The sequence below is a fragment of the Anolis sagrei genome, chromosome 3, assembly GCF_037176765.1.
Source record: "Anolis sagrei isolate rAnoSag1 chromosome 3, rAnoSag1.mat, whole genome shotgun sequence".
Lineage (NCBI taxonomy): Eukaryota > Metazoa > Chordata > Lepidosauria > Squamata > Dactyloidae > Anolis > Anolis sagrei.
In genome coordinates, this window is record NC_090023.1 from 22150184 (window position 1) to 22173237 (window position 23054).

At 39.3% G+C, this 23054-nt stretch overlaps 1 protein-coding gene across 7 annotated transcripts in view; it reads left to right on the forward strand.

Annotated features, from left to right (window-relative positions):
• CNTN5 (contactin 5) overlaps nt 1-23054 on the forward strand; it is an 826419-nt gene that overhangs the window by 727617 nt on the left and 75748 nt on the right. For 2 of the 7 annotated variants that reach the window (XM_067466528.1, XM_067466530.1), the window contains exons 14-17: nt 10580-10707; nt 14399-14574; nt 21649-21735; nt 22813-22933. In XM_067466528.1, the coding sequence (XP_067322629.1) occupies nt 10580-10707; nt 14399-14574; nt 21649-21735; nt 22813-22933 (512 nt within the window). The remainder of the gene's footprint in view (nt 1-10579; nt 10708-14398; nt 14575-21648; nt 21736-22812; nt 22934-23054) is intronic. The other 5 variants (XM_067466531.1, XM_067466533.1, XM_067466532.1 and 2 more) reach the window with 3 other exon arrangements.

Here is a 23054-nt window from a genome sequence, read left to right on the forward strand (position 1 = left end):
GTTGTTGTTGTTGTTGTTATTGAAAGTGTAATAGTGGGCTGTGTGATATGGAAGTGCATATTTGACATTTGGCAGGAAGTAATGGTACCCTCCTGCTACTCCTGTAGAAGATACAGGGCAGGACCAACAAGGGATATCTTTTTGGGATTTTTTAAAAGGGGATTTTATTTCTAGAAAGAAAAAATATCCTAAAAATCAGGGGATGACCGCAACATTACGAAACTTGATGGGCCAGCAGTGGTGGGTGCATTCTCCAAGTGTGGCCATTTTCATCTCAATAGCCCTAAAAATGACAGGAAATTGAGCCCATGAAGCCCCCCCATTCCCGCCAATGGGTTAGATCAGGCTGCATTTTTCGGATGCAGACTGAAAATCCCCATTTGGCCATCCACCTGTTTTTGGGAGGCTCGCAGAAATTGATCTGTGCCCCTCCCTCTCGGAATCTGGATAGCAGAAATGGTTTGAGGTTCAGCCAAAATGCAGAAGCCTAGTATGTAGTATTGGATACTTAGCTGCCTTCCAGGATCCCTGTAAGTTTAATCTCAAAATCAGGTATTGAATGTATCTTATCGCTTTATGCATGCAAAGTGATGCATGCAGGTCTGAATTAGGCTGAGTTAATCCTCTTGGAAAATTAGCTTCCATAATCAGCTTTAGTTGTAGTGAAAAAATAGAGATAAACGGGGTGTTTCTAATTTTTTATGTTGTACATTTTGTAAGAGATATGACAGATTTGCTTCTTGGCAGGGGGTTGGACTGGATAGCCCACGATGTCTCTTCCAACTCAATGATTCTATGATTCCATGATTTGATTCTCAGATCTAAGGTATTGTTTAGGGTTAGGGTTATATACGTAGTTTCTCAAATATTCTCAGATCTAAGGTATTGTTTAGGATTAGCCTATAGTTTCTCAAATATTGTACATTTACTGGAGAGACCTCATACGTGTTTATTTGTTGTGGTTTAAGTAAATCTGTGTCTGCCTCAGGTCCAGTTTTCTGAAGGACCATGTTTCCCTATATGACCTTTCATGTGTTTTGAGATCTTCTGGGGAGGCCCTTCTTTCTGTATCATCACCTGCACACGTATTTCTGGTAAAATAGAGCCAAGGACCTTATTAGTAGCTGCTTTTAGATTCTGAAACTGTAGACTGCTACCATTCTTGCTATCCTTCTATATGCAGATGAAGATTTTGTTTTTCTTTATGTTGGAAGACTGACGGCTCTCAGGGAAAGGGTATTTAATAATGTTCTGAACTGTCTATAGCTGTTGTTTATATATGGATAAGTTTTAACTTACTTCTAACTCTATTTTAAATTTTCCAAGCTGTGAACTTTTAAAAAGCCAATGTGCTTCTCTCCTGCACCACAGTTCAATTGAATGGATTCTCTTCCTAGTTTCTTTCACAACCATCCACGAAACAGCACTAGCCTTATAAATCACACATTTTGGGATATATATATATATATATATATATATATATATATATATATATATATTCATACAGCCAGAGGAAAGTTTTAAACTAAAAATACCTATATATTGTAATATGCTAAGCTCTAGGTCCTCCAAGCTTCCTCTGAAATTTGGCTAATATGTCAGCTGATGAAGTATGCCCAGATTCACTTCAAATTTTGCTTTGGGCAACATTTCAGCGGCACTTCTGCCTGTCATCAATGCAAGCTAATTACTTGGAGTTGTGATACTGCCATCTAGACAAAGGGGATATTCTGCCAAGCAAGAGACTGACAATGCTACCTGTAGTTAATATTCAAACAGCATAACTCTAAATCAAATAACCATGCAACGGCATAGGTTCCACCTGAGTGGACAGCGTTACAAGGCTCATTTTAATAATAAAAATGATTTAACTCAACCACTGTTGCCCCAAGCAGAGGGAAACTTTCCATGTAAATAGTCAATTAGCAACTCTAATGTTAACAAAATTCTTGCCATATTCACCCAAATTAAAATCTGTTGTGTTTCACAGGAAAATACAGACGTTGTTCCTGTCCTCATTATGTACTTCTCAAGGTTAATGATATTACTGCTGAAACAGAGTTTGCCCTTCAGATTGACAATTGTCTGAGTCCAGTCCTCAGGTATACATTTCCACAGCACTCAATAAGGTGTATTAAATTACACTCTATGAAATGCCTACTTCTATCAATGTCTGCACAAAAACAGCTAATCTTAGCATTCTTGAACCAATGGTTATGCTGACTGCTGGGAGTTGCAGTCCAAAACATCTAGAGGATCACATTTTAGTCATCAGTGCCCTATCTCATACATTATCAGACATGACTTAAGGAACTGGGTATCTTTAGCTAGGAGAAAAGGGTTGAGAAGGGAACATGATGGCCAAACTTAAATATTTGAAAGGATATTATACTGAGGATACTAGGTCACAGAGCAGTGGATTCAAATTGCAGGAAAAGAGATTTAACCTAAACATTAGGAAGAGCTTTTTGATGGCCAGAGCTGTTTGGCATTGGTATATGCTGCCTTGGCATGTGGTGGAGTCTCCTTCTCTTGAGGTTTTTAAGCAGATACTGGATGGAGATCTATCAGAAGTGCTCTGGTTGTTTATTCCTGCATGGATAGCCCTTGTGGTCTCTTCCAACTTTATGATTCTATGTATCCCATGCTGACCAACAAGTGCCTATTGGAAGCCATTCTCTATCTGCATTAATTCCGTAGAAAATTTTACATAGATGCCTACCACTATTATCATTCCCCTAATGTGCAGCAGCTAGGATGGAATTTTGTAAGACCAAAATGGCACCATCTGTGTATAAAGAAATGGGGAGGTAATCAGCAATTTTGAGAAAATAACCAAGATTTGTGGAGGTCCATTTTTTTATTTTTTTTAAAAAAGGGGAGAACCAGAAATCCCAATAGCAGCTTGAGCACATGCAGCAAGAATGGAAAACCAAGCAAATGTTGGAAGAGGGATTGGAAGAATATTTTCTCAATTGAAATGCTTGACACTGTTTTGATGCAACTCCCACTTTTACCCCTTTGTTAATCATGTCTCAGATTTCCATTTTGTTTTGATCCTGAGATTGCATGAATTGAAGGCTGGTTCATTCTGTTATCCTTTTCAACTTTGTAACTAATTTAATGCTTAAAACCAGCTAAATATTTTACATTCCGGTGTATCATCTGGGAAAAGCAAGAAACAACTGCCCTGTGGTTTGTATGTGTAGTTTGCATTTGTGTTCTGTTCTTTTGGTCTGGGATTGAACAAATTCTCTCCTGTGTCATTCATGTAGAAGAGATTTGCAAATGTGGAAGGATAATGAGTATTTGGTCCTAAATCTATTGTTCTCTGAACCTAACAAACAATGTAGGAATCGATTTCAAGGGAAATAAATATTAAATATTCCATCAGCTTCCAAATGTGAATGCATTAGAATGTGTTATAAAATTAATAGAAATTGTACTAGGCCAGAATTTAGAAAGAACTTCAAAAATCATCTCATTTGGATTTTCCCATGTAACCATTTTTCAAATAGCACTAAATCTGCTTTTTGCATTCAGTGTTCTTCTATATGAGCCAAAGGACCTCATCAGATGCAGTGAGAGAAGCGTCTTCTCTCCTCATCTCTCGCTACTGGCACGGAGTTCCACGGGGCCCATTATATGATGCAGGACTACTTCTGGCAAGATTCCATGGGGCTCCATGTGAGCAGCTTTGTGGCTGTGGAGCCCAGAGTGTATACCTAACCCCTCAATTGACCAAAGCAACATGAACCAAAGGGAAAGTGTGGACAGATGGAGAAATGCCATGAGGCAGCAGAGTCCCCTCTGCTGCCCCATGATTTCCCCCATTGTCCCCCACTTTACCCTGGCCCTCGAATAAGGTACTTTCTCACTATACAAATTCAGCTTTCATCTATGGAATCATGGAGTGTGTAGTTTGACAAAGTGCTGAAGCTCTCCAACACAGAATTCAAAATATCCCATGGGACTTCAAACCCCAGATTTCTATAGGATGAACTGTGGCAACTAAAGTGTCATAATAATGCTATAATGGTGTGATGTGAAAGAGGACAGTTTGTATGTCCCATCAGGCAACACCTTGATGTGGTGATGGGAAATACAGCTTGGAAAAGAGTGCCAGGAATATCAACATGATTTTATTTCATAGCCAAAACCATAGGTCTTCCTGCACTTACTATAGTAGGTCACAGGTGTGACATTATCAGCACCCATTATTCAGGTTAGTCACTCATATTTTAGAGGAAAGAAATGTAAGATTTTTCTAGTAATGAAAAAGAAGCCTTCCAGACTGCTGTTCAAAACTCATAATGACTCAATTATCCCACACTTTCTGTGTGGATTTAAAACAGATCACATTCAAAGACATGAAACCCTGCAATTTTAAGAGGAGAAAATACCTTCATTTGGCTGAAAGCAGGAAATGGATTTATGGTGCTATAATGTTGAATCTTAAGATTTTACTTTTTAGTATGCCAGTGACCTTATGGCTTTACACTGAAGTATTAGGAGATAATCTATTCTAAATAAAGGGATGAGAAAAATCAGTTCATCCTATGGGAGATCCTAGCAATTTTGTTTTGAGCTGTGGGATTTAACCACAATCAGGTTTCTTGTAATTAGGTCAGCAATATTGGGGGTTGCAGGGAGAACTCCATACAAGGTAGGTCTATCAATAATTCATACATTTGTTGGTTGGTATCTTGGATACTCAAGAATGTTCCAGCGAAGCAATAACTCACTTCTAGCTCCTCTGAGATTTAGAAGCTTAAATGTCTATTATGAAAGAGATGGAGAGCTCATGAGACATTCAAGGAGAAATAAAGGTTTAAGCTATTTACAAATACTTGTCTTCATTCCACATAATCTACATTAAAGAATATTGACAGGTTCCGTATCTAGGCTAATGTGAAATGACAGATTGCTCAGATCTGAACACTGGAAAAGGCCACAGGGCAAATGAGTCAATGTAGCTTCTCTACCGGCTTTGCATCTCAAAAGTCCCTCTGGCCAGCATTCAGCACAAACCAATTTCATACCCCCAGTGATGATGTCAGTTGAAAAAAGGAGGAAATAAGAAACAGATCTGTTGATGCTACTATTTTCCCCTTCCCCTTTGTAAGATACTTGCTGGTTTGGGATTGATGGAAAGTCTTGTATTAGATATTCCACCCTATTCCCTGCTTTCCTGTAAAATAATCTATTCTATATACATTAATTCCTTACTTATTATTTGAATTTTTCATCTGTAAGAATCAAGGTCAGTTTTAAAATAACCCCGGCATATACGCAAGAGATTATCAGGCTGATCTGATATGTGTTTCCTTGGAAGCAAGTCCTGTTGAGCTCAATGGAACTTTATTAGTTATTACTTCAATTTGTAGGACCAAAATGTAGGTTGAACTATGATAATAACCACCAGCCACCCACCATGCTTATGGCATACTTTGCAATGAACAGAAACAAATATCTGAAACTTAAGCCCCATCCTCAGAGGTAGTTATAATAGTTCCTTTATCTATATAGCCTAAAACAGTGGTTCTCAAACTTCCTAATGCTGCAACCCCTTACAATTCCTCATGTTGTGGTCATCCCAAACCATAAAATTATTTTCGTTGCTACTTCATAACTGCAGTTTTGTTACTGTTATGAATCGTCATGTAAATATCTGATATGCAGGATGTATTTTCATTCACTAGACCAAATTTGGCACAAATACCCTATACACCCAAATTTAAATACTGGTCGGGTTGAGGGAGGGGGGGCTTTTGATTTTGTCATTTGGGAGTTGTAGTTGCTGGGATTTATAGTTAACCTTCAATCAAAGAGCATTCTGAACTCTACCAATGACGGAATTGAACCAAACTTGGCACACAGATCTCTCATGACCAACAGAAAATACTGGAAGGGTTTGGTGGGCATTGACCTTGAGGTTTGGAGTTGTAGTTCACTTATATCCAGAAAGCATTGTGGACTCAAACAATGATGGATCTGGACCAAACTTGGCACAGATACTCAATATGCCCAAATGAAAACACTGGTGGACTTTGGGGAAAATAGACCTTGACATTTGGGAGTTGTAGTTGTTGGGATTTATAGTTCACCTATAATCAAAGAGCATTCTGAACCACAGCAAAGATAGAATCGGGCCAAACTTCCCACATAGAACCCCCATGACCAACAGACCTCCCCGACACCCCCTCGCAATCCCCCCCAGGGGTCTCGACACCCAGGTTGAGAAACGATGGCCTAAAAGGAGCTGGTATTCATTGGTTGTCTCCCACTCAAGTTCTAACCAGGCCTGACACCTGTTAGCTTCCAAGATCAGACAGGTATCTTTAGGGTACTTAGGCCCACACTGACTAAACTTGCAAGGTCATTAAGTATGGTACATTAAGCACCAAGATCAGTTGCACAGACTATGCCTTAAGTTTCAGATGAGGAACTTCAATAACTAGGCATGCAGGGTTGCCAAATATCTTTATTTTAATGAAAAACCTTGTAATGTATGGCTTAGTCTTGAGCAGGCAATTAAGCCCATAAGCCTTACAAAAGACCTTCCCCTATTAGAGATGGAAACTGCTACACCTGGTTTGTGGATATGTGTTAGCAATGCTACAGCCTGCATCTTTGGAATCTATTTGACAGTGTGAGTCATAGCTAATCAAGCCACTGATAACTCATAACCACAACATGGAGAGGGAAGGAGTATTGAACTTGTTGGATGAAGATGCTATTCTAAAGCATACCCATTATCATAGAGCTTCTTCAACATAGAGCCTCTCGTTATTAGTGAAATTGCACTAAATCACCAGACCGTGGTCACACAATCATACTTCTGCATACCTTATAACCCACCTTCCTGCACTTTCACTGCTCTGAATTTTTCTTCTCAGTTTTGCCATTGGTTAACAAAATAAAATGCAAATATAACTGAAAATCATACAGCTTGGGAATAGTGAGGGGGAGGAAACGAGTGAGATAGGAGAATCTCACCTTCTGATGATAATAATAATAATAATAATAATAATAATTTATTTATACCCCGCCACCATCTCCCCCAATGGGGATTTGGGGTGGCTCACATGAGGCCAAGCCCAAACAACAAATTACAATAAAATAAAATAAACAATATTGCAATAAAGTACAAAGCATATAAATACAATAAGCAATATACACAAAGCATAAGAAAGCAATAAACAACATAATGACAGTGAGCAGGCCACATGTACAATAAAATGGTTTAAAAACTCAGGGTGAGATAAAAGGAGCAGATTATTTGCATGGGGGAACTCATAGAGAAACAGTGCAATAAACATATCTTCGTACAAGAGGGGGGTACTCCTAGGTCAACATTTCTTGCCAACATTGATGGCATGGAAGCAGGACAGAGCCATCTCACAAGATAGGTGACAAGAACATTGTGAGATAGTGGGTTATTGAGGGGTTTTTCTTGTCTATAGCAGAGGATAGGTTAATCATGGAGAGAAGGCAGATCAGCAGCAGGATGCGCATGATAGGGACCATCACCAGATAAAGTGCTGTTTTGCCTGCCTTGTGCAACAAACTCCTATTTCTTCCACTTGGTTCATTATAAGATATATGGATAGCATCCTTATCAGCCTCACATAAGAACATGAAGCTGCTTTATACAGTGTCAGACTTTCAGTCAATTTAAGACATCCTGCATAAGTCTTTCTTAGCACCACTCCTCAGATTGTTGAAATTGAGATTGCACTTGCTACTTTATGCATGCAAAGCATGTGTTCTTTTTCCATTGAGCTATGGGTCTCCCTCCCAGTTTTGATCTTGTAACAGTTTTGAGGGTAGCAATAGTCAATCATACATTTATAACCCTTATGTTAGATTATTGTAAGGTGCCATAATGGAACCTAATATGGAAATGTATGAACCATGATTAGGTGGAATAGACTTGGTTGTCAACAGATAGCATTCTTGTGATCAATTTCTCACTCTTCTCATATAACACACAGCATAAAGCCTGTCTGACCTTCCCATGCCCCTGGATTTTCTTACACACCTATTTAGCAGATTCAATAAATTGTTTGGAACAGGGACCAAATTTACATTTCAAGTGAATGGTGGCACATTTGTCATGACAATTAGACTGCCTTCAACCAATACATCTTATAAACTGCATACAATAAGGAAAGTGTAGTTTATGTTTACTTCGATAGCTACCGAAATACCTGAAAAAGGCACCAGATCCTACTCTGTTATTGAAGGATAGGTGAACATTGTAGGCAAATGCATTGATTCAATGGGTCTAATCTATTTGGGACTAACTATAAAATTCAGTCCATAGTGAAATACACAGGATTTATATATACACTGTAGAGTTAATGCAGTTTAATACCCCTTTAATTGCTATGGCTCAATGCTATGGAATTTTTCAAGGTCTTTAGCCTTTCATGCCAAATATTGCTGGTGCATCACCAAACTAGAAACATTAAACAGTGCAGATGCACACAGTGAGCTTTTGATAAGTACAGGCAATCCCCTTTACTAACAAGATAGATTCTGTAGGTTTGTTCTTAAGCTGAATTTATTTGTAAGTCAGAACAGGTACATATTTTCAGTGTAACTTCAGAGATGGATGGATGGATGGCTGGAAAGAGAGAGAGAGAGAGAGAGAGAGAGAGAGAGATGCGCGCACACGCACACACACACACGTGTTTTGGATAGAATAGAAAAGGGGGCTAACACCACTCTGGTGTTTGTTTTGCTGTCTGTGCTCCTGTTCAGAAGATTTCACTTCACTTTTTGTCGCTGTGGTGATTGGATTTGGAAAAAAATTGGCATGTTGTGGAAACAAGGATTGGTGAGTAGCTTCAGTTGAGGCACCTTTTCCACATGATAACTCTTTCAGGTGTAAATTTCTCTTCCGAGGGGTAGATTTCTCTCACGTCCTGTTGTCTCAGTCCCATTCTTAACTATGAGTCATTTCTAAGTCGGAAGTTTGTAATTTGGGAACTGCCTGTAGTTAATGAAGGGACCTGAGATGTGCAGGTACACTACTTTTAACTCTACTGTGTTTCTAATGATTTCATGCTATTTGATTTATGATTTTAAACATGCCAATCTTTCAAATGCACTTTACTTTATTGTTAAAATTTTACCTAATTTTATTTCATTGTTTATGGATTGCCTTATGGTCCATACAAGGAGAAAAGTGACACGTAAATGTGATAAAGAAATAACATAAATAATAACTAAATAATACTACACATTGGAGTAGTGGGAAAGGGTATCCTTTACAGAAGCTCTGTTATTAGGAATAGCCCTGCATTTCAATTTTTTTCTTATATTTAAGAGTGAGTTATTGGTGCCTCTGACTACATAACGTGGTGTAGAACTAGAAGAAATGAAAATGATATTGATTCATACCCAAAACTGATTTTCATCTCTATACTACATGGCATCATATTTTGGCTATTTACAATTAATTTCTTCTTTCTCATCTGTGTTTACTTCATGTGTTTATTCATTTATTTGATTTTTAAAGGTCACTGTTAGATTCCAGCGGAATGGCCGATGCTTAATATTAAAACAACTTCTTATGATAAAGTTGCTGTTTTCATCTGAAAGAAGTATCTTATTTTATTTTTTAAAAAAAAACTTCTAACTTTTGTAAGTTTTAGAGGATAAATCCACTTGTTGGGAGAGTTCATAATTTTTTCATATTACAGGAAGAAAGGAACTATTTTATTTATTGTATCAGAAGTTAACCGAGGGTACAGTTGTAATGTATTTAAAAAACACTAAATTTAAAAATACTTGGCATTATATTAAATGTCCTTTGACTACTTGGAGTGCCTCTGATGTTGCTATAAGGAGGTTCTCCATTGTGCATGTGGCAGGGCTCAGACTGCATTGTAATACGTAGTTTGTGGTTTGCTCTTCTCTACACTCGCATGTCATGGACTCCACTTTGTGGTCTGATTTCTTAAGGTTGGCTCTGCATCCCATGATACCAGAGCACAGCCTTTTCAGCACCTTCCAAGCTTTAGGTGCTCTGACTGCCTATTACAGCAAAAACCAGTTGATTCCTAATCCATCTAAAACATAGATGTGTGCTTTTCATCTTAAGAACAGACAAGGATCTCAAGCTCTGAGGATAATCTGGGAAGGAATCCCACTGGACCATTGCAGCACACCCAAATACCTCAGTGTTACCCTGGACTATGCTCTGATCTACAAGAAGCACTGCTTCAATGTCAAGCAAAAAGTGGGCACTAGAAACAATGTCATATGAAAGATATGGAGCCACAAAGTGGAGTCCACAACATGTGAATGTGGATAAGAGCAACCCACAGGCCACCTATTACAATGCGGTCTGAGCCCTGCCACGTGCACAATGGAGGACATCCGTATATCAGCTTCATTTAAAAGAATTGAGAATTCAACCAGTATCATGACATCTTTGTTCGGGAATTTGGAGAGATCCCTATAAATCTATTTCCAAGGCTGAAAATATGACCTGCAGGTATTTTTTGCATTTGCAATAATTCTGTATATGTTCTTTCGGGATAAAAACCTTTTCTCTAATTTTCAGGATAACTGTTCTTCCAGATGGGAGCCTGCGGATCCTGAATGCCACCAAATCTGATGAAGGGAAATATGTCTGCCGAGGAGAAAATGTTTTTGGTTCAGCAGAGATAACAGCTTCTGTGTTTGTTAAAGGTAAGACTAGGCTGGGATTTGTGGATTTAGCTTTCAATAACTGTTACATCTTTGAAAAAAGACAAAAAAATTACTTTGTCTCAGTTCTGCATCAATTTGTGGGATTTTTTAAAGTTGGCATGAAAATATGTATTCCTTCATACATTAAATGTTTATAAATTAATTCATAGAATCATAGAATCAAAGAGTTGGAAGAGACCTCATGGGCCATCCAGTCCAACCCCCTGCCAAGAAGCAGGAATTCCCCTGGATAAGTACTCTCAAAGAGACTTGTGAAAGAAAACCTATCATTAACATAATAAAAACCCAATATAAATAGAGGTGAGTGGCTGTGGAAAGCTATGGGTCTGCATTTAGCTCCCCAAGAGACCTTGAAGTACTGCACCATCTCTGTATCTTCTCCCAAAATATGAGGGAGCTGGCAAGAATTTTTGCCATGTTTTCAGACAATTCCCTTAGCCTTTCAGGCCCAGGGAAGGTCTCTTTGAATAACAGTGGTAAGTGGGAATGACCTAAGGGGACACAAATATTGTGAAAATGTTTCAATGCCCTCCAATGGGCATTAAAGGAATGGAAACATTGGATCCCTGGGGGTCTGGAGAACAAGCCCTATGAGGAGCGGCTTAGGGAACTGGGCATGTTTAGCCTGAAGAAGAGAAGGCTGAGAGGAGATATGATAGCCATGTATAAATATGTGAGAGGAAGCCACAGGGAGGAGGGAGAAAGCTTGTTTTCTGCTTCCTTGGAGACAAGGACGCGGAACAATGGCTTCAAACTACAAGAGAGGAGATTCCATCTGAACATTAGGAAGAACTTCCTGACTGTGAGAGCCGTTCAGCAGTGGAACTCTCTGCCCCGGAGTGTGGTGGAGGCTCCTTCTTTGGAAGCTTTTAAACAGAGGCTGGATGGCCATTTGTCAGGGGTGATTTGAATGCAATATTCCTGCTTCTTGGCAGGGGGTTGGACTGGATGGCCCATGAGGTCTCTTCCAACTCTTTGATTCTATGATTCTATGATTCTATGATTCTATGATTCTATGACTGTGAAGACAGAAAATAGTCCTGAAGGCCATGGGGTACACCCCTTACACCTCTCTGATATAAAGTGTAATCATGAGAACTTATAATAAAATCCTTAAAAATACATTGAAAACATAGGCCAGTATTTTCTTGGTTTTTAAAAGGGCAGGAGTGTGTGGGGATGTACACATATATTTTGAAGTTCATTGCAGAATGGGGTATTTGGTGCCCCTTTGGCAATATTTCCTCCTGTGCATCAGAGGGAATGACACCAAAATTATTGTCTATAAAATTTTGTTGCAGAGTTCCAAAAAGAAAAAAATATTTTAAAGTAAAAAATATCTACAAAAAGATTTTTTACAAGCCCATCTTAAATCTACTGTATGTATTTTTGTAGAAGTAGACCATATAGTAGTGCTGGAAAACCTAGAGATTTTTAGCAAGGTGTTCTCTCAAGTTAAATATTTTGGAACTTTTTTTCATAGTTTTTCCACTTCCGCAGAGGTCCTGCATCTCTAAGCCATGCAAAAGTGGAGGGCTTACTGTGCATAATATACGGACTAAGTAAAAAACCAAGTCTAGAATTAATACAGTTCAGCACCATTTTGGCTGCCATGGTTCAAAACTACAGAATACTGGGAGTTACTGTTTTGGTAAGGCACTAATACTATTTTTAGAGCAGACTAAAAACTACAACTCCCCTGAGTGTATAGCATTGAGTGGTCATGTCAAATATTAATTCCACAGTGTAGATCCACCCACAAAATGTAGATCACAATAACCAATTCTAGCAAGTGTACACAGAATCCTCAGTTGTGCATTTTACAGACTCTAGAAGGCCTCCAACTGTGGAACTCCCTTTGAAAAGTGTTTAGTTGCCAAATGGGACACAAAGTCAGCAATGTTTCCAGCTCCATTCTGCCAATGGATGAGGCTGTGACAAGGAATTGGAAGAGCGGTTCAGCTTCTGAATGTTGCAGCTTCAATCACTGGAAGGGAAGAGGAACATCCTTCTCCTTGTACACCAAATGGCAACTGAGTGGTCATCCTCCAGCCCATCTGGTTGCTTGCTTTTTAAGTGGTATGAAAAGGGCATATATGTGGTTTTTGAGCAGCTTACTGAATTTGAAGTAGTTGTGGATCTGTATCTTTATTATTATTATTATTATTATCTCCTTCAAAGTTATGAATCTGAAGGAGTTGTGATTCCTTAACCACAATACAAAATGCCAGCCATCATTTCTAATGTGTTTTATCAGTTGTGTATTTATTTACTATGCTTCTATACCACCATTCTCAGCCCGAGGGTGACTCGCGTATTAACTTAGAGGTTCAAGAGGTAATAATAATAATAATAATAATAATAATAATAATAATAATAATAGCACCCAATGATAAGAGATTTTGCTGCAAATCAACAATAGTTGAAGGATCACAAATTTAATTGGTTTATTTCTTTAATTTGTATCCAACCATTCTCTCAGCTCAATGAAAACTCAAAGAAGCTTACAAAAAAAAATCTAATACAAGGAAAATCCATTGTATATACTCATGTATATGTCTTTAAAAATTGTTCAAAAATTAACCCCAAAACACGAGATCAATGTAAGTACTTTCCTATAAATAACACCACTCTTTTCTCTGAATCATAGCATCATAGAGTTGGAAGGGACCATGTGGGCCATCCAGTCCAACCCCCTACCAAGAAGCAGGAAAACCACACTCAAAGTACTCCTGACAGATGGCCATCCAGCCTCTGGCCTTTTTGCATATGTGGATGCAAAAATGGCAGGCATGGCTGGCTCCCCAAGATGGCACTGTTGCTTTCCTTTCTCTACAGAATGACGTCCATTTTATCTATCGGTCTATGCATAACTTTAATCCCAAAACTTGCCTTCAATGTATACATGTGGTTGACTTATATATGAATATACGGATATGGACAAAGTTTTTTGCCTTGGGGCTGCATTGTGGGCCTGACCAAGAGGGTTGGGCTGGGAGAGAGGATGGCCAGGCATGCACTGGATGGGACAGGCCTGAAAGGGAGAGGGCCTATGAGAGGGTGGAGCTGGGAGGGCCCGGGTCATGTTCAAGTTGTCTTCCTGGCATGACAACAACAACAACAACAACAACAACAACAACAACAACAACTGCTCATCCCATCCTTATGCTGGGAGGAAAACTAGATATGTGTTGGCTGAGAGTGCTCGAGGGCTCTCAGTTGCTGCATGTCTTCCTCCCCTGTCCTTTCTGCATAAGGATGTGGGGGCACCATGTCCTTATTCTGAGAGAACAGGGAAAATGAGGAGGGCCTGAGGTAAGCACCTAGGATGGCACATTCAGCCCCCCCCCCCCCCCAGGCCTTAGTTTGTCCATATCTAGTATATGCAATAGCTAAAATGGTTTTGAAAACATCAACTATTGTAAGGTAACAAGATAACTACATTGAAAACATCATCATCTACCTCATCATTAATTCTTCTGCCTTAATTAAAAGACTTGAGAAGAGAGAGGAAGCCAACAGAGTTTATCATGCCCCCATATAAAGTTCTATGTATATTCCTAGCCCTTCTTTATACTTCTTGGAATCTCAGAAAGAGTGAGCATCATTTATGATAACTGAATGTGAAAGCTGACTGTTATGTTAAAAGTGATTCTTGTTCTCCTTCTAGAACCCACCAGAATAGACTTGTCCCCGAAGAGGACTGAGCTAACCGTGGGAGAAAGCATCGTCCTCAGCTGCAAAGCCCTCCATGACCCCACCCTAGATGTCATTTTCCACTGGACTCTGAATGGGCAGCCCATTGATTTTGAGAAAGAAGGAGGGCATTTTGAAAGCATCCGGGTAGTAAGCACCAACATCTATTTTCAATGAAATATCTAATAGAAAGCTGTTTGCCAGAGAAGTCTTTGCTTTGCTGCCAAAGTTTAAACAGGGCTGAAAGAAATGTAATTACAGTCAAGGCAAGAAAAGGAGAAAGAAATGTTAGCTCACAGAATAAGGTATCTCATTTGAGTTAATTGAAGCATGGAATATTTGCTTTTGTCAGAAGGAAATAGCCGTGAATCTTATATTATGTCTGCTGATGAGACATTCATGAGTCTAGTGAGAATGTAGACCATACCTTTACAAAAGATAATGAGATTGCACTCAGAGGTTGAAAAGTTACTTTTAAAAATGAATTGACTATAGTTCCATTTGGCTCCAAAACAGTTAGCTGCAATTATGCTTACATTTTAAGTAACACTTTGCTTTCTCAGTTCTCAAAAGTAGTTATCATAGTTTCTTTTATAGCTTTTAGGGGAAAAACGGAATGCTAACAAAAACTGATCTGTGGTACAAAATATATTGTCCTCCAACCCACGACATTGTCACTTCAGCACCGATAAAATAGTGTAAGACCCAATAGGAACCAGTCTTGAACTATGTGATATTCCTCCTCCACTGCTTTAGAATGAGGTCATCCCTTGAACACAGAAGCCATGTTGTAATGCAATTTTTAATTGTGAAAAGGAATGTATTATACATGACATCATATTTGTAATTAATTACTTCTAGATTCAACCATACATCATGTATGGCCCTGTGTAAATACTTATTAGAATCATAGAGTTGGAAGAGACCTCATGGGCCATTCAGTCCAACCCCCTACCAAGAAGCAGGAAAAAAGCACCCCCGACAGATGGCCATCCAGCCTCTGTTTAAAATGCTCCAAAGAAGGAGCCTCCACCACACTCTGGGGCGGAGAGTTCCACTGCTAAACAGCTCTCACAGACAAGGAGTCCTTTCTTGTAGTTTGAAGCCATTGTTCCATGTCCTAGTCTCCAGTGTAGCAGAAAACTAGCTTTCTCTCTCCTCCCTATGACTGCTTCTCACATATTTATACATGACTATCATGTCTCTTATTAAACTGTATGAATAATATATATGCATATTATGTATTATATATACATAATACACATATATGTTACATGTACATACAATATGCAGTAGTTGGGAACAGGTTGTTCAGTTCCAACTAGTTCCAACAATTGATCTAAATCAATTGCTGAATAATAGATCACCAGATAAGCAAATATAATTGGTTCAATAGCTGTATCTCAGTTGGGACTCACTATTGGATCCAAGTCTAATATATAATATATGCATGTCACATTGATAATATGCAGACTCAGAGTTTTCACTATGAGTTTTCAAATATTCTGGCTTTTATCCATGTATTTGGTTGGCATCACTAAAGTCCCTTTCTATGTATCTGTCTTTCTGTTTGTCTATGGACACATAAGGTCAGTTCGTGTTGTAGCCGAACATTGCCAGATATAAATCCATGTGCCAGTATAGAACCATGTGCCAATATAAACTGACCCTAGGGTAGCCACATCAGCATCACACAAAAAGAGTACTAAGAGAACACATTTACATAACATGAGCTAAACTATTAATGAGTAACTTCAAAGTCTCTGTGTTAGTGCTCTGTATCTCTGAACCCTCGGTGGCGCAGTGGGTTAAACCCCTGAGCCAGCAGGACTGAAGACTGAATCCAGGGAGAGCCGGATGAGCTCCCTCTATCAGCTCCAGCTCCTCATGCAGGGACATGAGAGAAGCCTTCCACAAGGATGATAAAAACATCAAATCATCTGGGCGTCCCCTGGGCAACGCCCTTGCAGATGGCCAATTTTCTCACACCAGAAGCAACTTGCAGTTTCTCAAGTCGTTCCTGACACGACAAAAAATAAATAAATCTCTGAAACAAACTTGGACCTCAATAGGAGGTTCCTCAAACAGAAGCAGAACACATGACTATACTAAATTTATTATTGTTTTATTTATTTCATTTTTACCCCGCTTTTTTCACTCAACCCAATCTCCCCACAGCATGGTGTATATAATATCCATATGCATACTTGTGTTATGATAAGATTGTGCATCTGGTTATAAGGACATAGCCAGTTCCTTCTCAGCACTGATGTCATCATTATGTATATGGACGTACTCATATGCTGTCTCACTATGAAACTGTATAACAATAAAGGCATGGGCAAACTTTGGCCCTCCGGGTGTTTTGAACTTCAATTCCCAGAAATCCTTGCCATCTTACCAGCTGTTAGGAATTTGGGGAGTAAAAAACCAAAACCCCTGGAGGGCTAAAGTTTGCCCATGCCTGGTATAAGAGGTGACTTCAAGGGCTTTATAGTGAATTGGTGGGGTGGGGTGGGGTGTTAGAAGCAGTAGAAGGAGGGAGGAGGGAGCAAATTCCAACTCCCATGGCAAACAAGAAAGGATATCTGCAAGTGTAAAGGGCATGTATGAGTGTGGATGTCCCTAAGAGAATGTTGACTCTAGCTTCCTTTTCTGTTTTTGTAGTCCTGGGAACAGAGCCCAAATTGGACCTTTACTAGTGCCTATTAGATTGTAGTATAAGGCTGATGGTCAGTGGTTGCATATCTTGACCACAAATTGGACAGACCCACCTAAAAGCATCCCTCCTCTGTCCATTGGAATAACTGCATTCCACAAGATTCTGCTTGATTACCCTCCTTTCCTCTACCTGGAAATCTATGGTTCCTTCCAGCTCTCTCTGCCTTTTAGATATGTAGATTGAATACACATTTGCTTTCCTGAGAAGCACATTAAGATTCAATTGCTGCAAACTCCCTCATAGTGTGTCAGCTACAATTTTAAAATTATAAATAAAGCAATAAAACCAGACAGTCACTGTATATATGACATTTTTATTTTTCTTTAACAACAAAGCACACATTAAATCTAAATTATTCTCAGAGGGTGAGGAAAATGTGGTGAGATTTTGGTCTTACCCCTTAACTATCAGTGGCTTTATATCAAAAACATTAATCTTCTTGAATACCCTATATTTCATGGCTAATAAGTGTTGTCGTGCTAGACAAGTTGCAAACTTTGTATCCCCAAGATGACACCTTGCTGAAGTGAAATACAATGATTCATCACATCATCCATCTTCAGAGTCTCAGTGAATAAGATGGGCTGTGAAATACCTGAGAACATATGAAATTCTGCAATGAAAACAATGGAACGGATGCACTGATGTTTCTCCCCCATCGCATACATTTTAACTCAGACAATTGGCAATAAATCCTTCATGTTTTATATAAAGAAAGAAGAGTTTGATTATCAGTAGACCATCATACTTGTGTGCATGCATTTGTGTATGTCCACAGACCTGTTTAAAACTCATCCAGAGGCTGAAATCCTCCACTATCTGTAAAGAGATATAGCAGATCAATCTGAATTCAAAAGCCAGAATGCTGTTATTTTATGCATGCAAAAAATTTCCTATAGAAGTGTTGAAACAAGTTTGTCAAATGTGGAACATCTACGTTCATTTTAAGGTTGCAGAAAGAATTGTGCATATGGCGCCATTATGCATGTGCAATGTACATGCAAAGTAACATTGTGCATTGCGTGTGTGGATATATTGTTTCAAAGAATAAAATTATGTTCCATTTACTTGATATAAGATCTGAGCCAAAATATTGTTACTTAATTAGTTCCTCTAATTTTCCCACTTGCTAGGAATTTCTAAGAATTGGTAGTTTTCATGCTGTTACCAGCACTAGAGACTTCTAAGTCAATGCAAATATTCCCATGATAATTTTCCCAGTTATTTGGATGGGTGGGTTGTAAAGGAATTTATTTGCATAATCCTATGAATCTGATAGGGAGCTCTGGCATGGGCTGGTCCATGAGGTCATGAAGAGTCGGAAACGATGGAACAAATGAACAACATGAATCCTTCATTCCAAATATGGACAGATCTTTAGAAGTGCCCACATGCCTGAGTATGCTAGGGGCTCTTGCTTCCACTACTCTTTCAACCCTCATAGCCATGTATTTATAAAATAATAATAATAATCATCATCATCATCATCATCTTTATTTATATACTGCTCTGTCTCCCCGAGGGAGACTCAGGGCAGTTTCCAAGCAACATCACCAAAACATGCAGAGTAAACAGAATAACACAAAATTAACAAAACAACATAAGCATAAAGTTATCATAATAACACATATATATATATAAAAATAATCCTGCCTGTTCAGAGCAATTAAAAGACCGGGCTGAGGTTAGTGCAAACTCAAAATATGAGGGGACCAGGAATTAAGTACAGTGCTGTAACAGGCTGACAACAATAGCAGGTACGGTTCTGTGGCTGCTCATTTCCAGGGCCTATTAGAGGGATGACCATGGTAATAGGTAGGTAGTATAAGACCATATTCAACATTGTTAGGGGCTGGGCTAGAACTGGTCATTCTCAAAGGCTTGTAGAAACCACCAGGTCTTCAAGCTCTTACAAAAGGAGGGGAGGGATGGGGCCTATCTTATTTCCCTTAGAAGGGCATTCCAGAGGCAGGGAGCCACCACCGAGAAGGCCCTCTCTCTTGTCTCCACCAACTGTACTTGTGACGGTGGTGGTAGCGAAAAGAGGGCCTCCCCTGAAGATCTTAGAGCTTGCGCTGGTTCATAGAAGAAGATGTGATCACGAAGATAGGCGGGGCCCGAACCGTTTAGGGCTTTATAGGTCATAACCTGCACCTTGAATTTGGTTCGGCAACTTATTGGCAGCGAATGAAGCTGTTTTAATAGCTTTCATTTTCCATGCACCATTCTTAAAACGACTATCTATCTGTCTCCTGCCATAGACACACCAAATTGTCTCTTATTTGACCCTGCAAAGTGCAAACACATTGCTCACTCAAGAAAATGTAATGTAGAGAAGTAATTTGTTCAGGCTGTGGTAGACTTCTTGCTTTGTGTGAAAAGATTCCAGGCTCAATACCTGACATTTTTGTTAAGAAAGTGAGTAGGTGGGAGAAGTATCAGGTAGCTGATAGAAAAATCTTCTTCATTTGACTCTGGAGAAGTGTTACAAAATGGAGTAGAAAATATTAGACTGGCTAGACAATCTGGCTAGACAAGCCCCTTCTAAAGGTTCCTATGTTCATTCATTGTAGTGAGAATTCATATTTTTGATGAGAAACATACTTTGCATGCAAAAGTCTCATAATATGGCAGGAATACCATTGCTTGATTCCTATTAGAGTAAGACCCATTCAATCGATTGTTGCATGGTGAATCAGCATGCAGGTATATGGCACCTGGATAAGCACTTTGACTTTAAGTATTCCAGACCCTTGCTGACCCTCAATTTCCTATGGAATCCTGGGGCTTGTAGTTTTGTAAAACAGTAGATCTCTCTAGCTGAGTCGCTGAAATATCACCACACCACAACCCACAACTTCAGATCCCAGGATTCTATGAGATATTGCCTTGGTTGTTAAAGTAGAATTAGTACAAGTTGAGAATCTCTTATCTGGAAATTTGAAATCAAAATACTTTAAAATTCAAGAATGTCTACATTGGTGGCTAAGATAGTGATGTCTTTGTTTCCTGGTGGTTCATTGAACTCAAACTTTGTTCCATGCACAAAATTATTAAAAATATGTTGTATAAGATTACTTTCAGGGTGTGCGTACATATACGAAACATACCTGAATTTTGTATTTAGTGTTGAGTGCCATCTCTAAAATATCTCAGTCTGCATGTTTATAGAAATGCAAATACTTCAAAATCCAAAAAACAATTAAAAATGCTTCTTGTCCCAGGCATTTTAGATAAAGGATATTCAATCTGTATTAAAATCTGCACATCAGTCAAATATTTATTGTTGTAATACATTGGTCTTAATATCTAACACCCTATGTTTAGAATCCACTGCAAACAAGCCTCCAGAAAACTCATCAAAAGATGGCTGCAGCATGTGGGCTGATAAAATGTTCTCCACCCCAATCTGTGTTAATATGCTTTACTAGTATATATACCCACCATTGCTTGGGTGTCACTGGGTGTCATTGCGATCACTCCCCCCCCCCCCCAACTTTCTCCCTTTTCCAGCTCTAAGAAGGCAACACTTAGACAATGGTCGGCATACTTCTTTGTGGCTTTTTCTTTCCTTCCTCATTTTCCCACATATATATTCTCCCTCCATCTCTCTTAGAATTATAGTTAAAAGAGCCCACATGGGCCATTCAGTTTAACCCCTGCCATGAAGAAAAAGCACAATCAGAGCACCCCCAAAAGGTGGTCATCCAACCTTTACTTAAAAGCTTCCAAAGAAGGAGCCTCCATCACACTGAGACAGAGAGTGCCACTGTTGAACAGCTCTTATGGTCAGGAAGTTCTTCCCAGTATTTAGGTGGAATCCTGTAATTTGAACACATTGCTGTGGGTCCTTCAGCCTCATCAGATGGGGTGATTTTAGCATCCTAGGATGCTTTCACCCTTTTGGGGGGACAGAGACTGATGCCAGATATCACATGACATTGTGTGACTTCTGGCATAGACCCCACCCCCAACCAGGGTGAAAGTGGTGCTGGACACAACATGGGAGCCAGCATGGGGCCTCCTCACAATGGGCAAAGCATAGCTGAGATGGACCCGTGTGCAAGGAACAGATTGCTCCCTCTTTCCTTGCAAAAGCACTCCTCCCATTTCTTCCCTTCTTTTCCTCCTCCTTATTTATTTATTTATTTACTACATTTATATACTTCTTTTCTCTCCCTAAGGGAATTCTTCCTTCTCACCCATCCTTCCCCCTCAAACATGTCATCTTTATTTCCCAGCAACACCATAGAGGGCCACTTCACCTAGTAATCACCTTTGTGGTAAAAATTGACAAAGGCTGTTGATAAATCAAGTGGCTCCCCAGTAACATTACCGAGGGCCACTTCCCCTAGCAACAGCCTTTGTGGTACAAACAACAAACATACACACTTTAACTCTATATACTTTGACTTTTTATAAAGAGATCTAGTTCTCACGATTTCAGCACACTCTACTCTAAATGTAGACCAGCTGATTTCTAACATTTTACCTCTTTGCAGCTTTCAGGCGCTCGTGCTCAGATGGGGTCACTGAAACGCATGGCAGCCCAGACATGGGGGGAGGCAAAACATCTTCAAGAGCTGAAGGTGGGGCCTGCAAGAGTTAAAAAAGAAAGAAAACTAAAAGTAGACTTAATTTCCTCCCCATTTCCCTGGATAGTTTTGTTGGGTCTTCATTTAGTTGGAAATAAAAATAGAGTATTGTTGCAATTCTTCCAGACTAACCATCAAATATTAGAAGTAGAGGTTGACTCCCAGTGGGTTAGGAGGCAGTGCATGTTGTGATATTGCTTACTCCCTGCTAAACACTGTATTTCTACAACACCATTGTAGCAGTTTGATACCACTTTCACTGCCTTGGCTTCATTCTACAGAATCTTAGGGTTTATCATTTGATCAGATGTGTGAATTTTTTGCTGGAGTTCTGCACCCAGGCAAGTGCAGTAGAGTTCTCTTTCAGGGAAAATTCAATTCCTTCCATGCTTAGATGAAATAGACAACAGAGCTGTATTCAAACTGCAGAATGATAGCAGTCGTACACCACACTCCCATGGCTCAGTGCTATGGAATTCTGGGATTTGTAGTTTTGTGAGACAGTTACCATTCTCTGTCTGAGGCTGGATCTTCACTGTCAAATAATCCAGTTTCTGAATCCAGATTATCTGCTTTGAACTGAATTATATGAGTCTACGCTGCCATACAATCCAGTTCAAAGCAAATAATCTGGATTCAGAAACTGGAATATATTGGCAGTATAGATGTGGTGCCATAACAAACTCCCAAGACTCCATAGGATGGCCATTAAAGTGGTGTCAAACTGCTATAATTCTGCTGTACAAATGGGAGACAGGACTGCAAAAGAGACAGATAGATCTGAGAACTATTTCCAGTAGAAAGTAGTAGCTTGTCTGCAGCAGCTTGCACACTCATCAGAAAACAAGACCACATGTTCAAATTATTCATCATTCCCATAGATATTACTGTCATACGGATTTTAAGTAGGGACAGTGTTCTGCAAAGTTGTAGACTGGAGTAAGTACCTCTGAAATAATCAAAACTGTTCCTCCATTTTTGCTATGAAGGATTTGTCATTTTGTTAAACTGCTACTGTTTTCTCACTTATTCTTCATCTTTTTCCTCCTCCTCCTCCTCCTCTTCTTCTAGCAAGTATCCTCTGCAGATTTAATGATCAGGAACATCCTTCTGATGCATGCTGGGAGATATGGCTGCAGGGTACAAACCACAGCAGACAGTATATCCGATGAGGCAGAACTCCTTGTTCGGGGTGAGTATGGTAATAACGATGGACATGATCCACATAAATTATCATGCAAAAGAATTGCAATATCTCCCTTGCTCCACACATTCCTCCTGATTCATTTTCATTTTTAAATAATTTGTGTTTG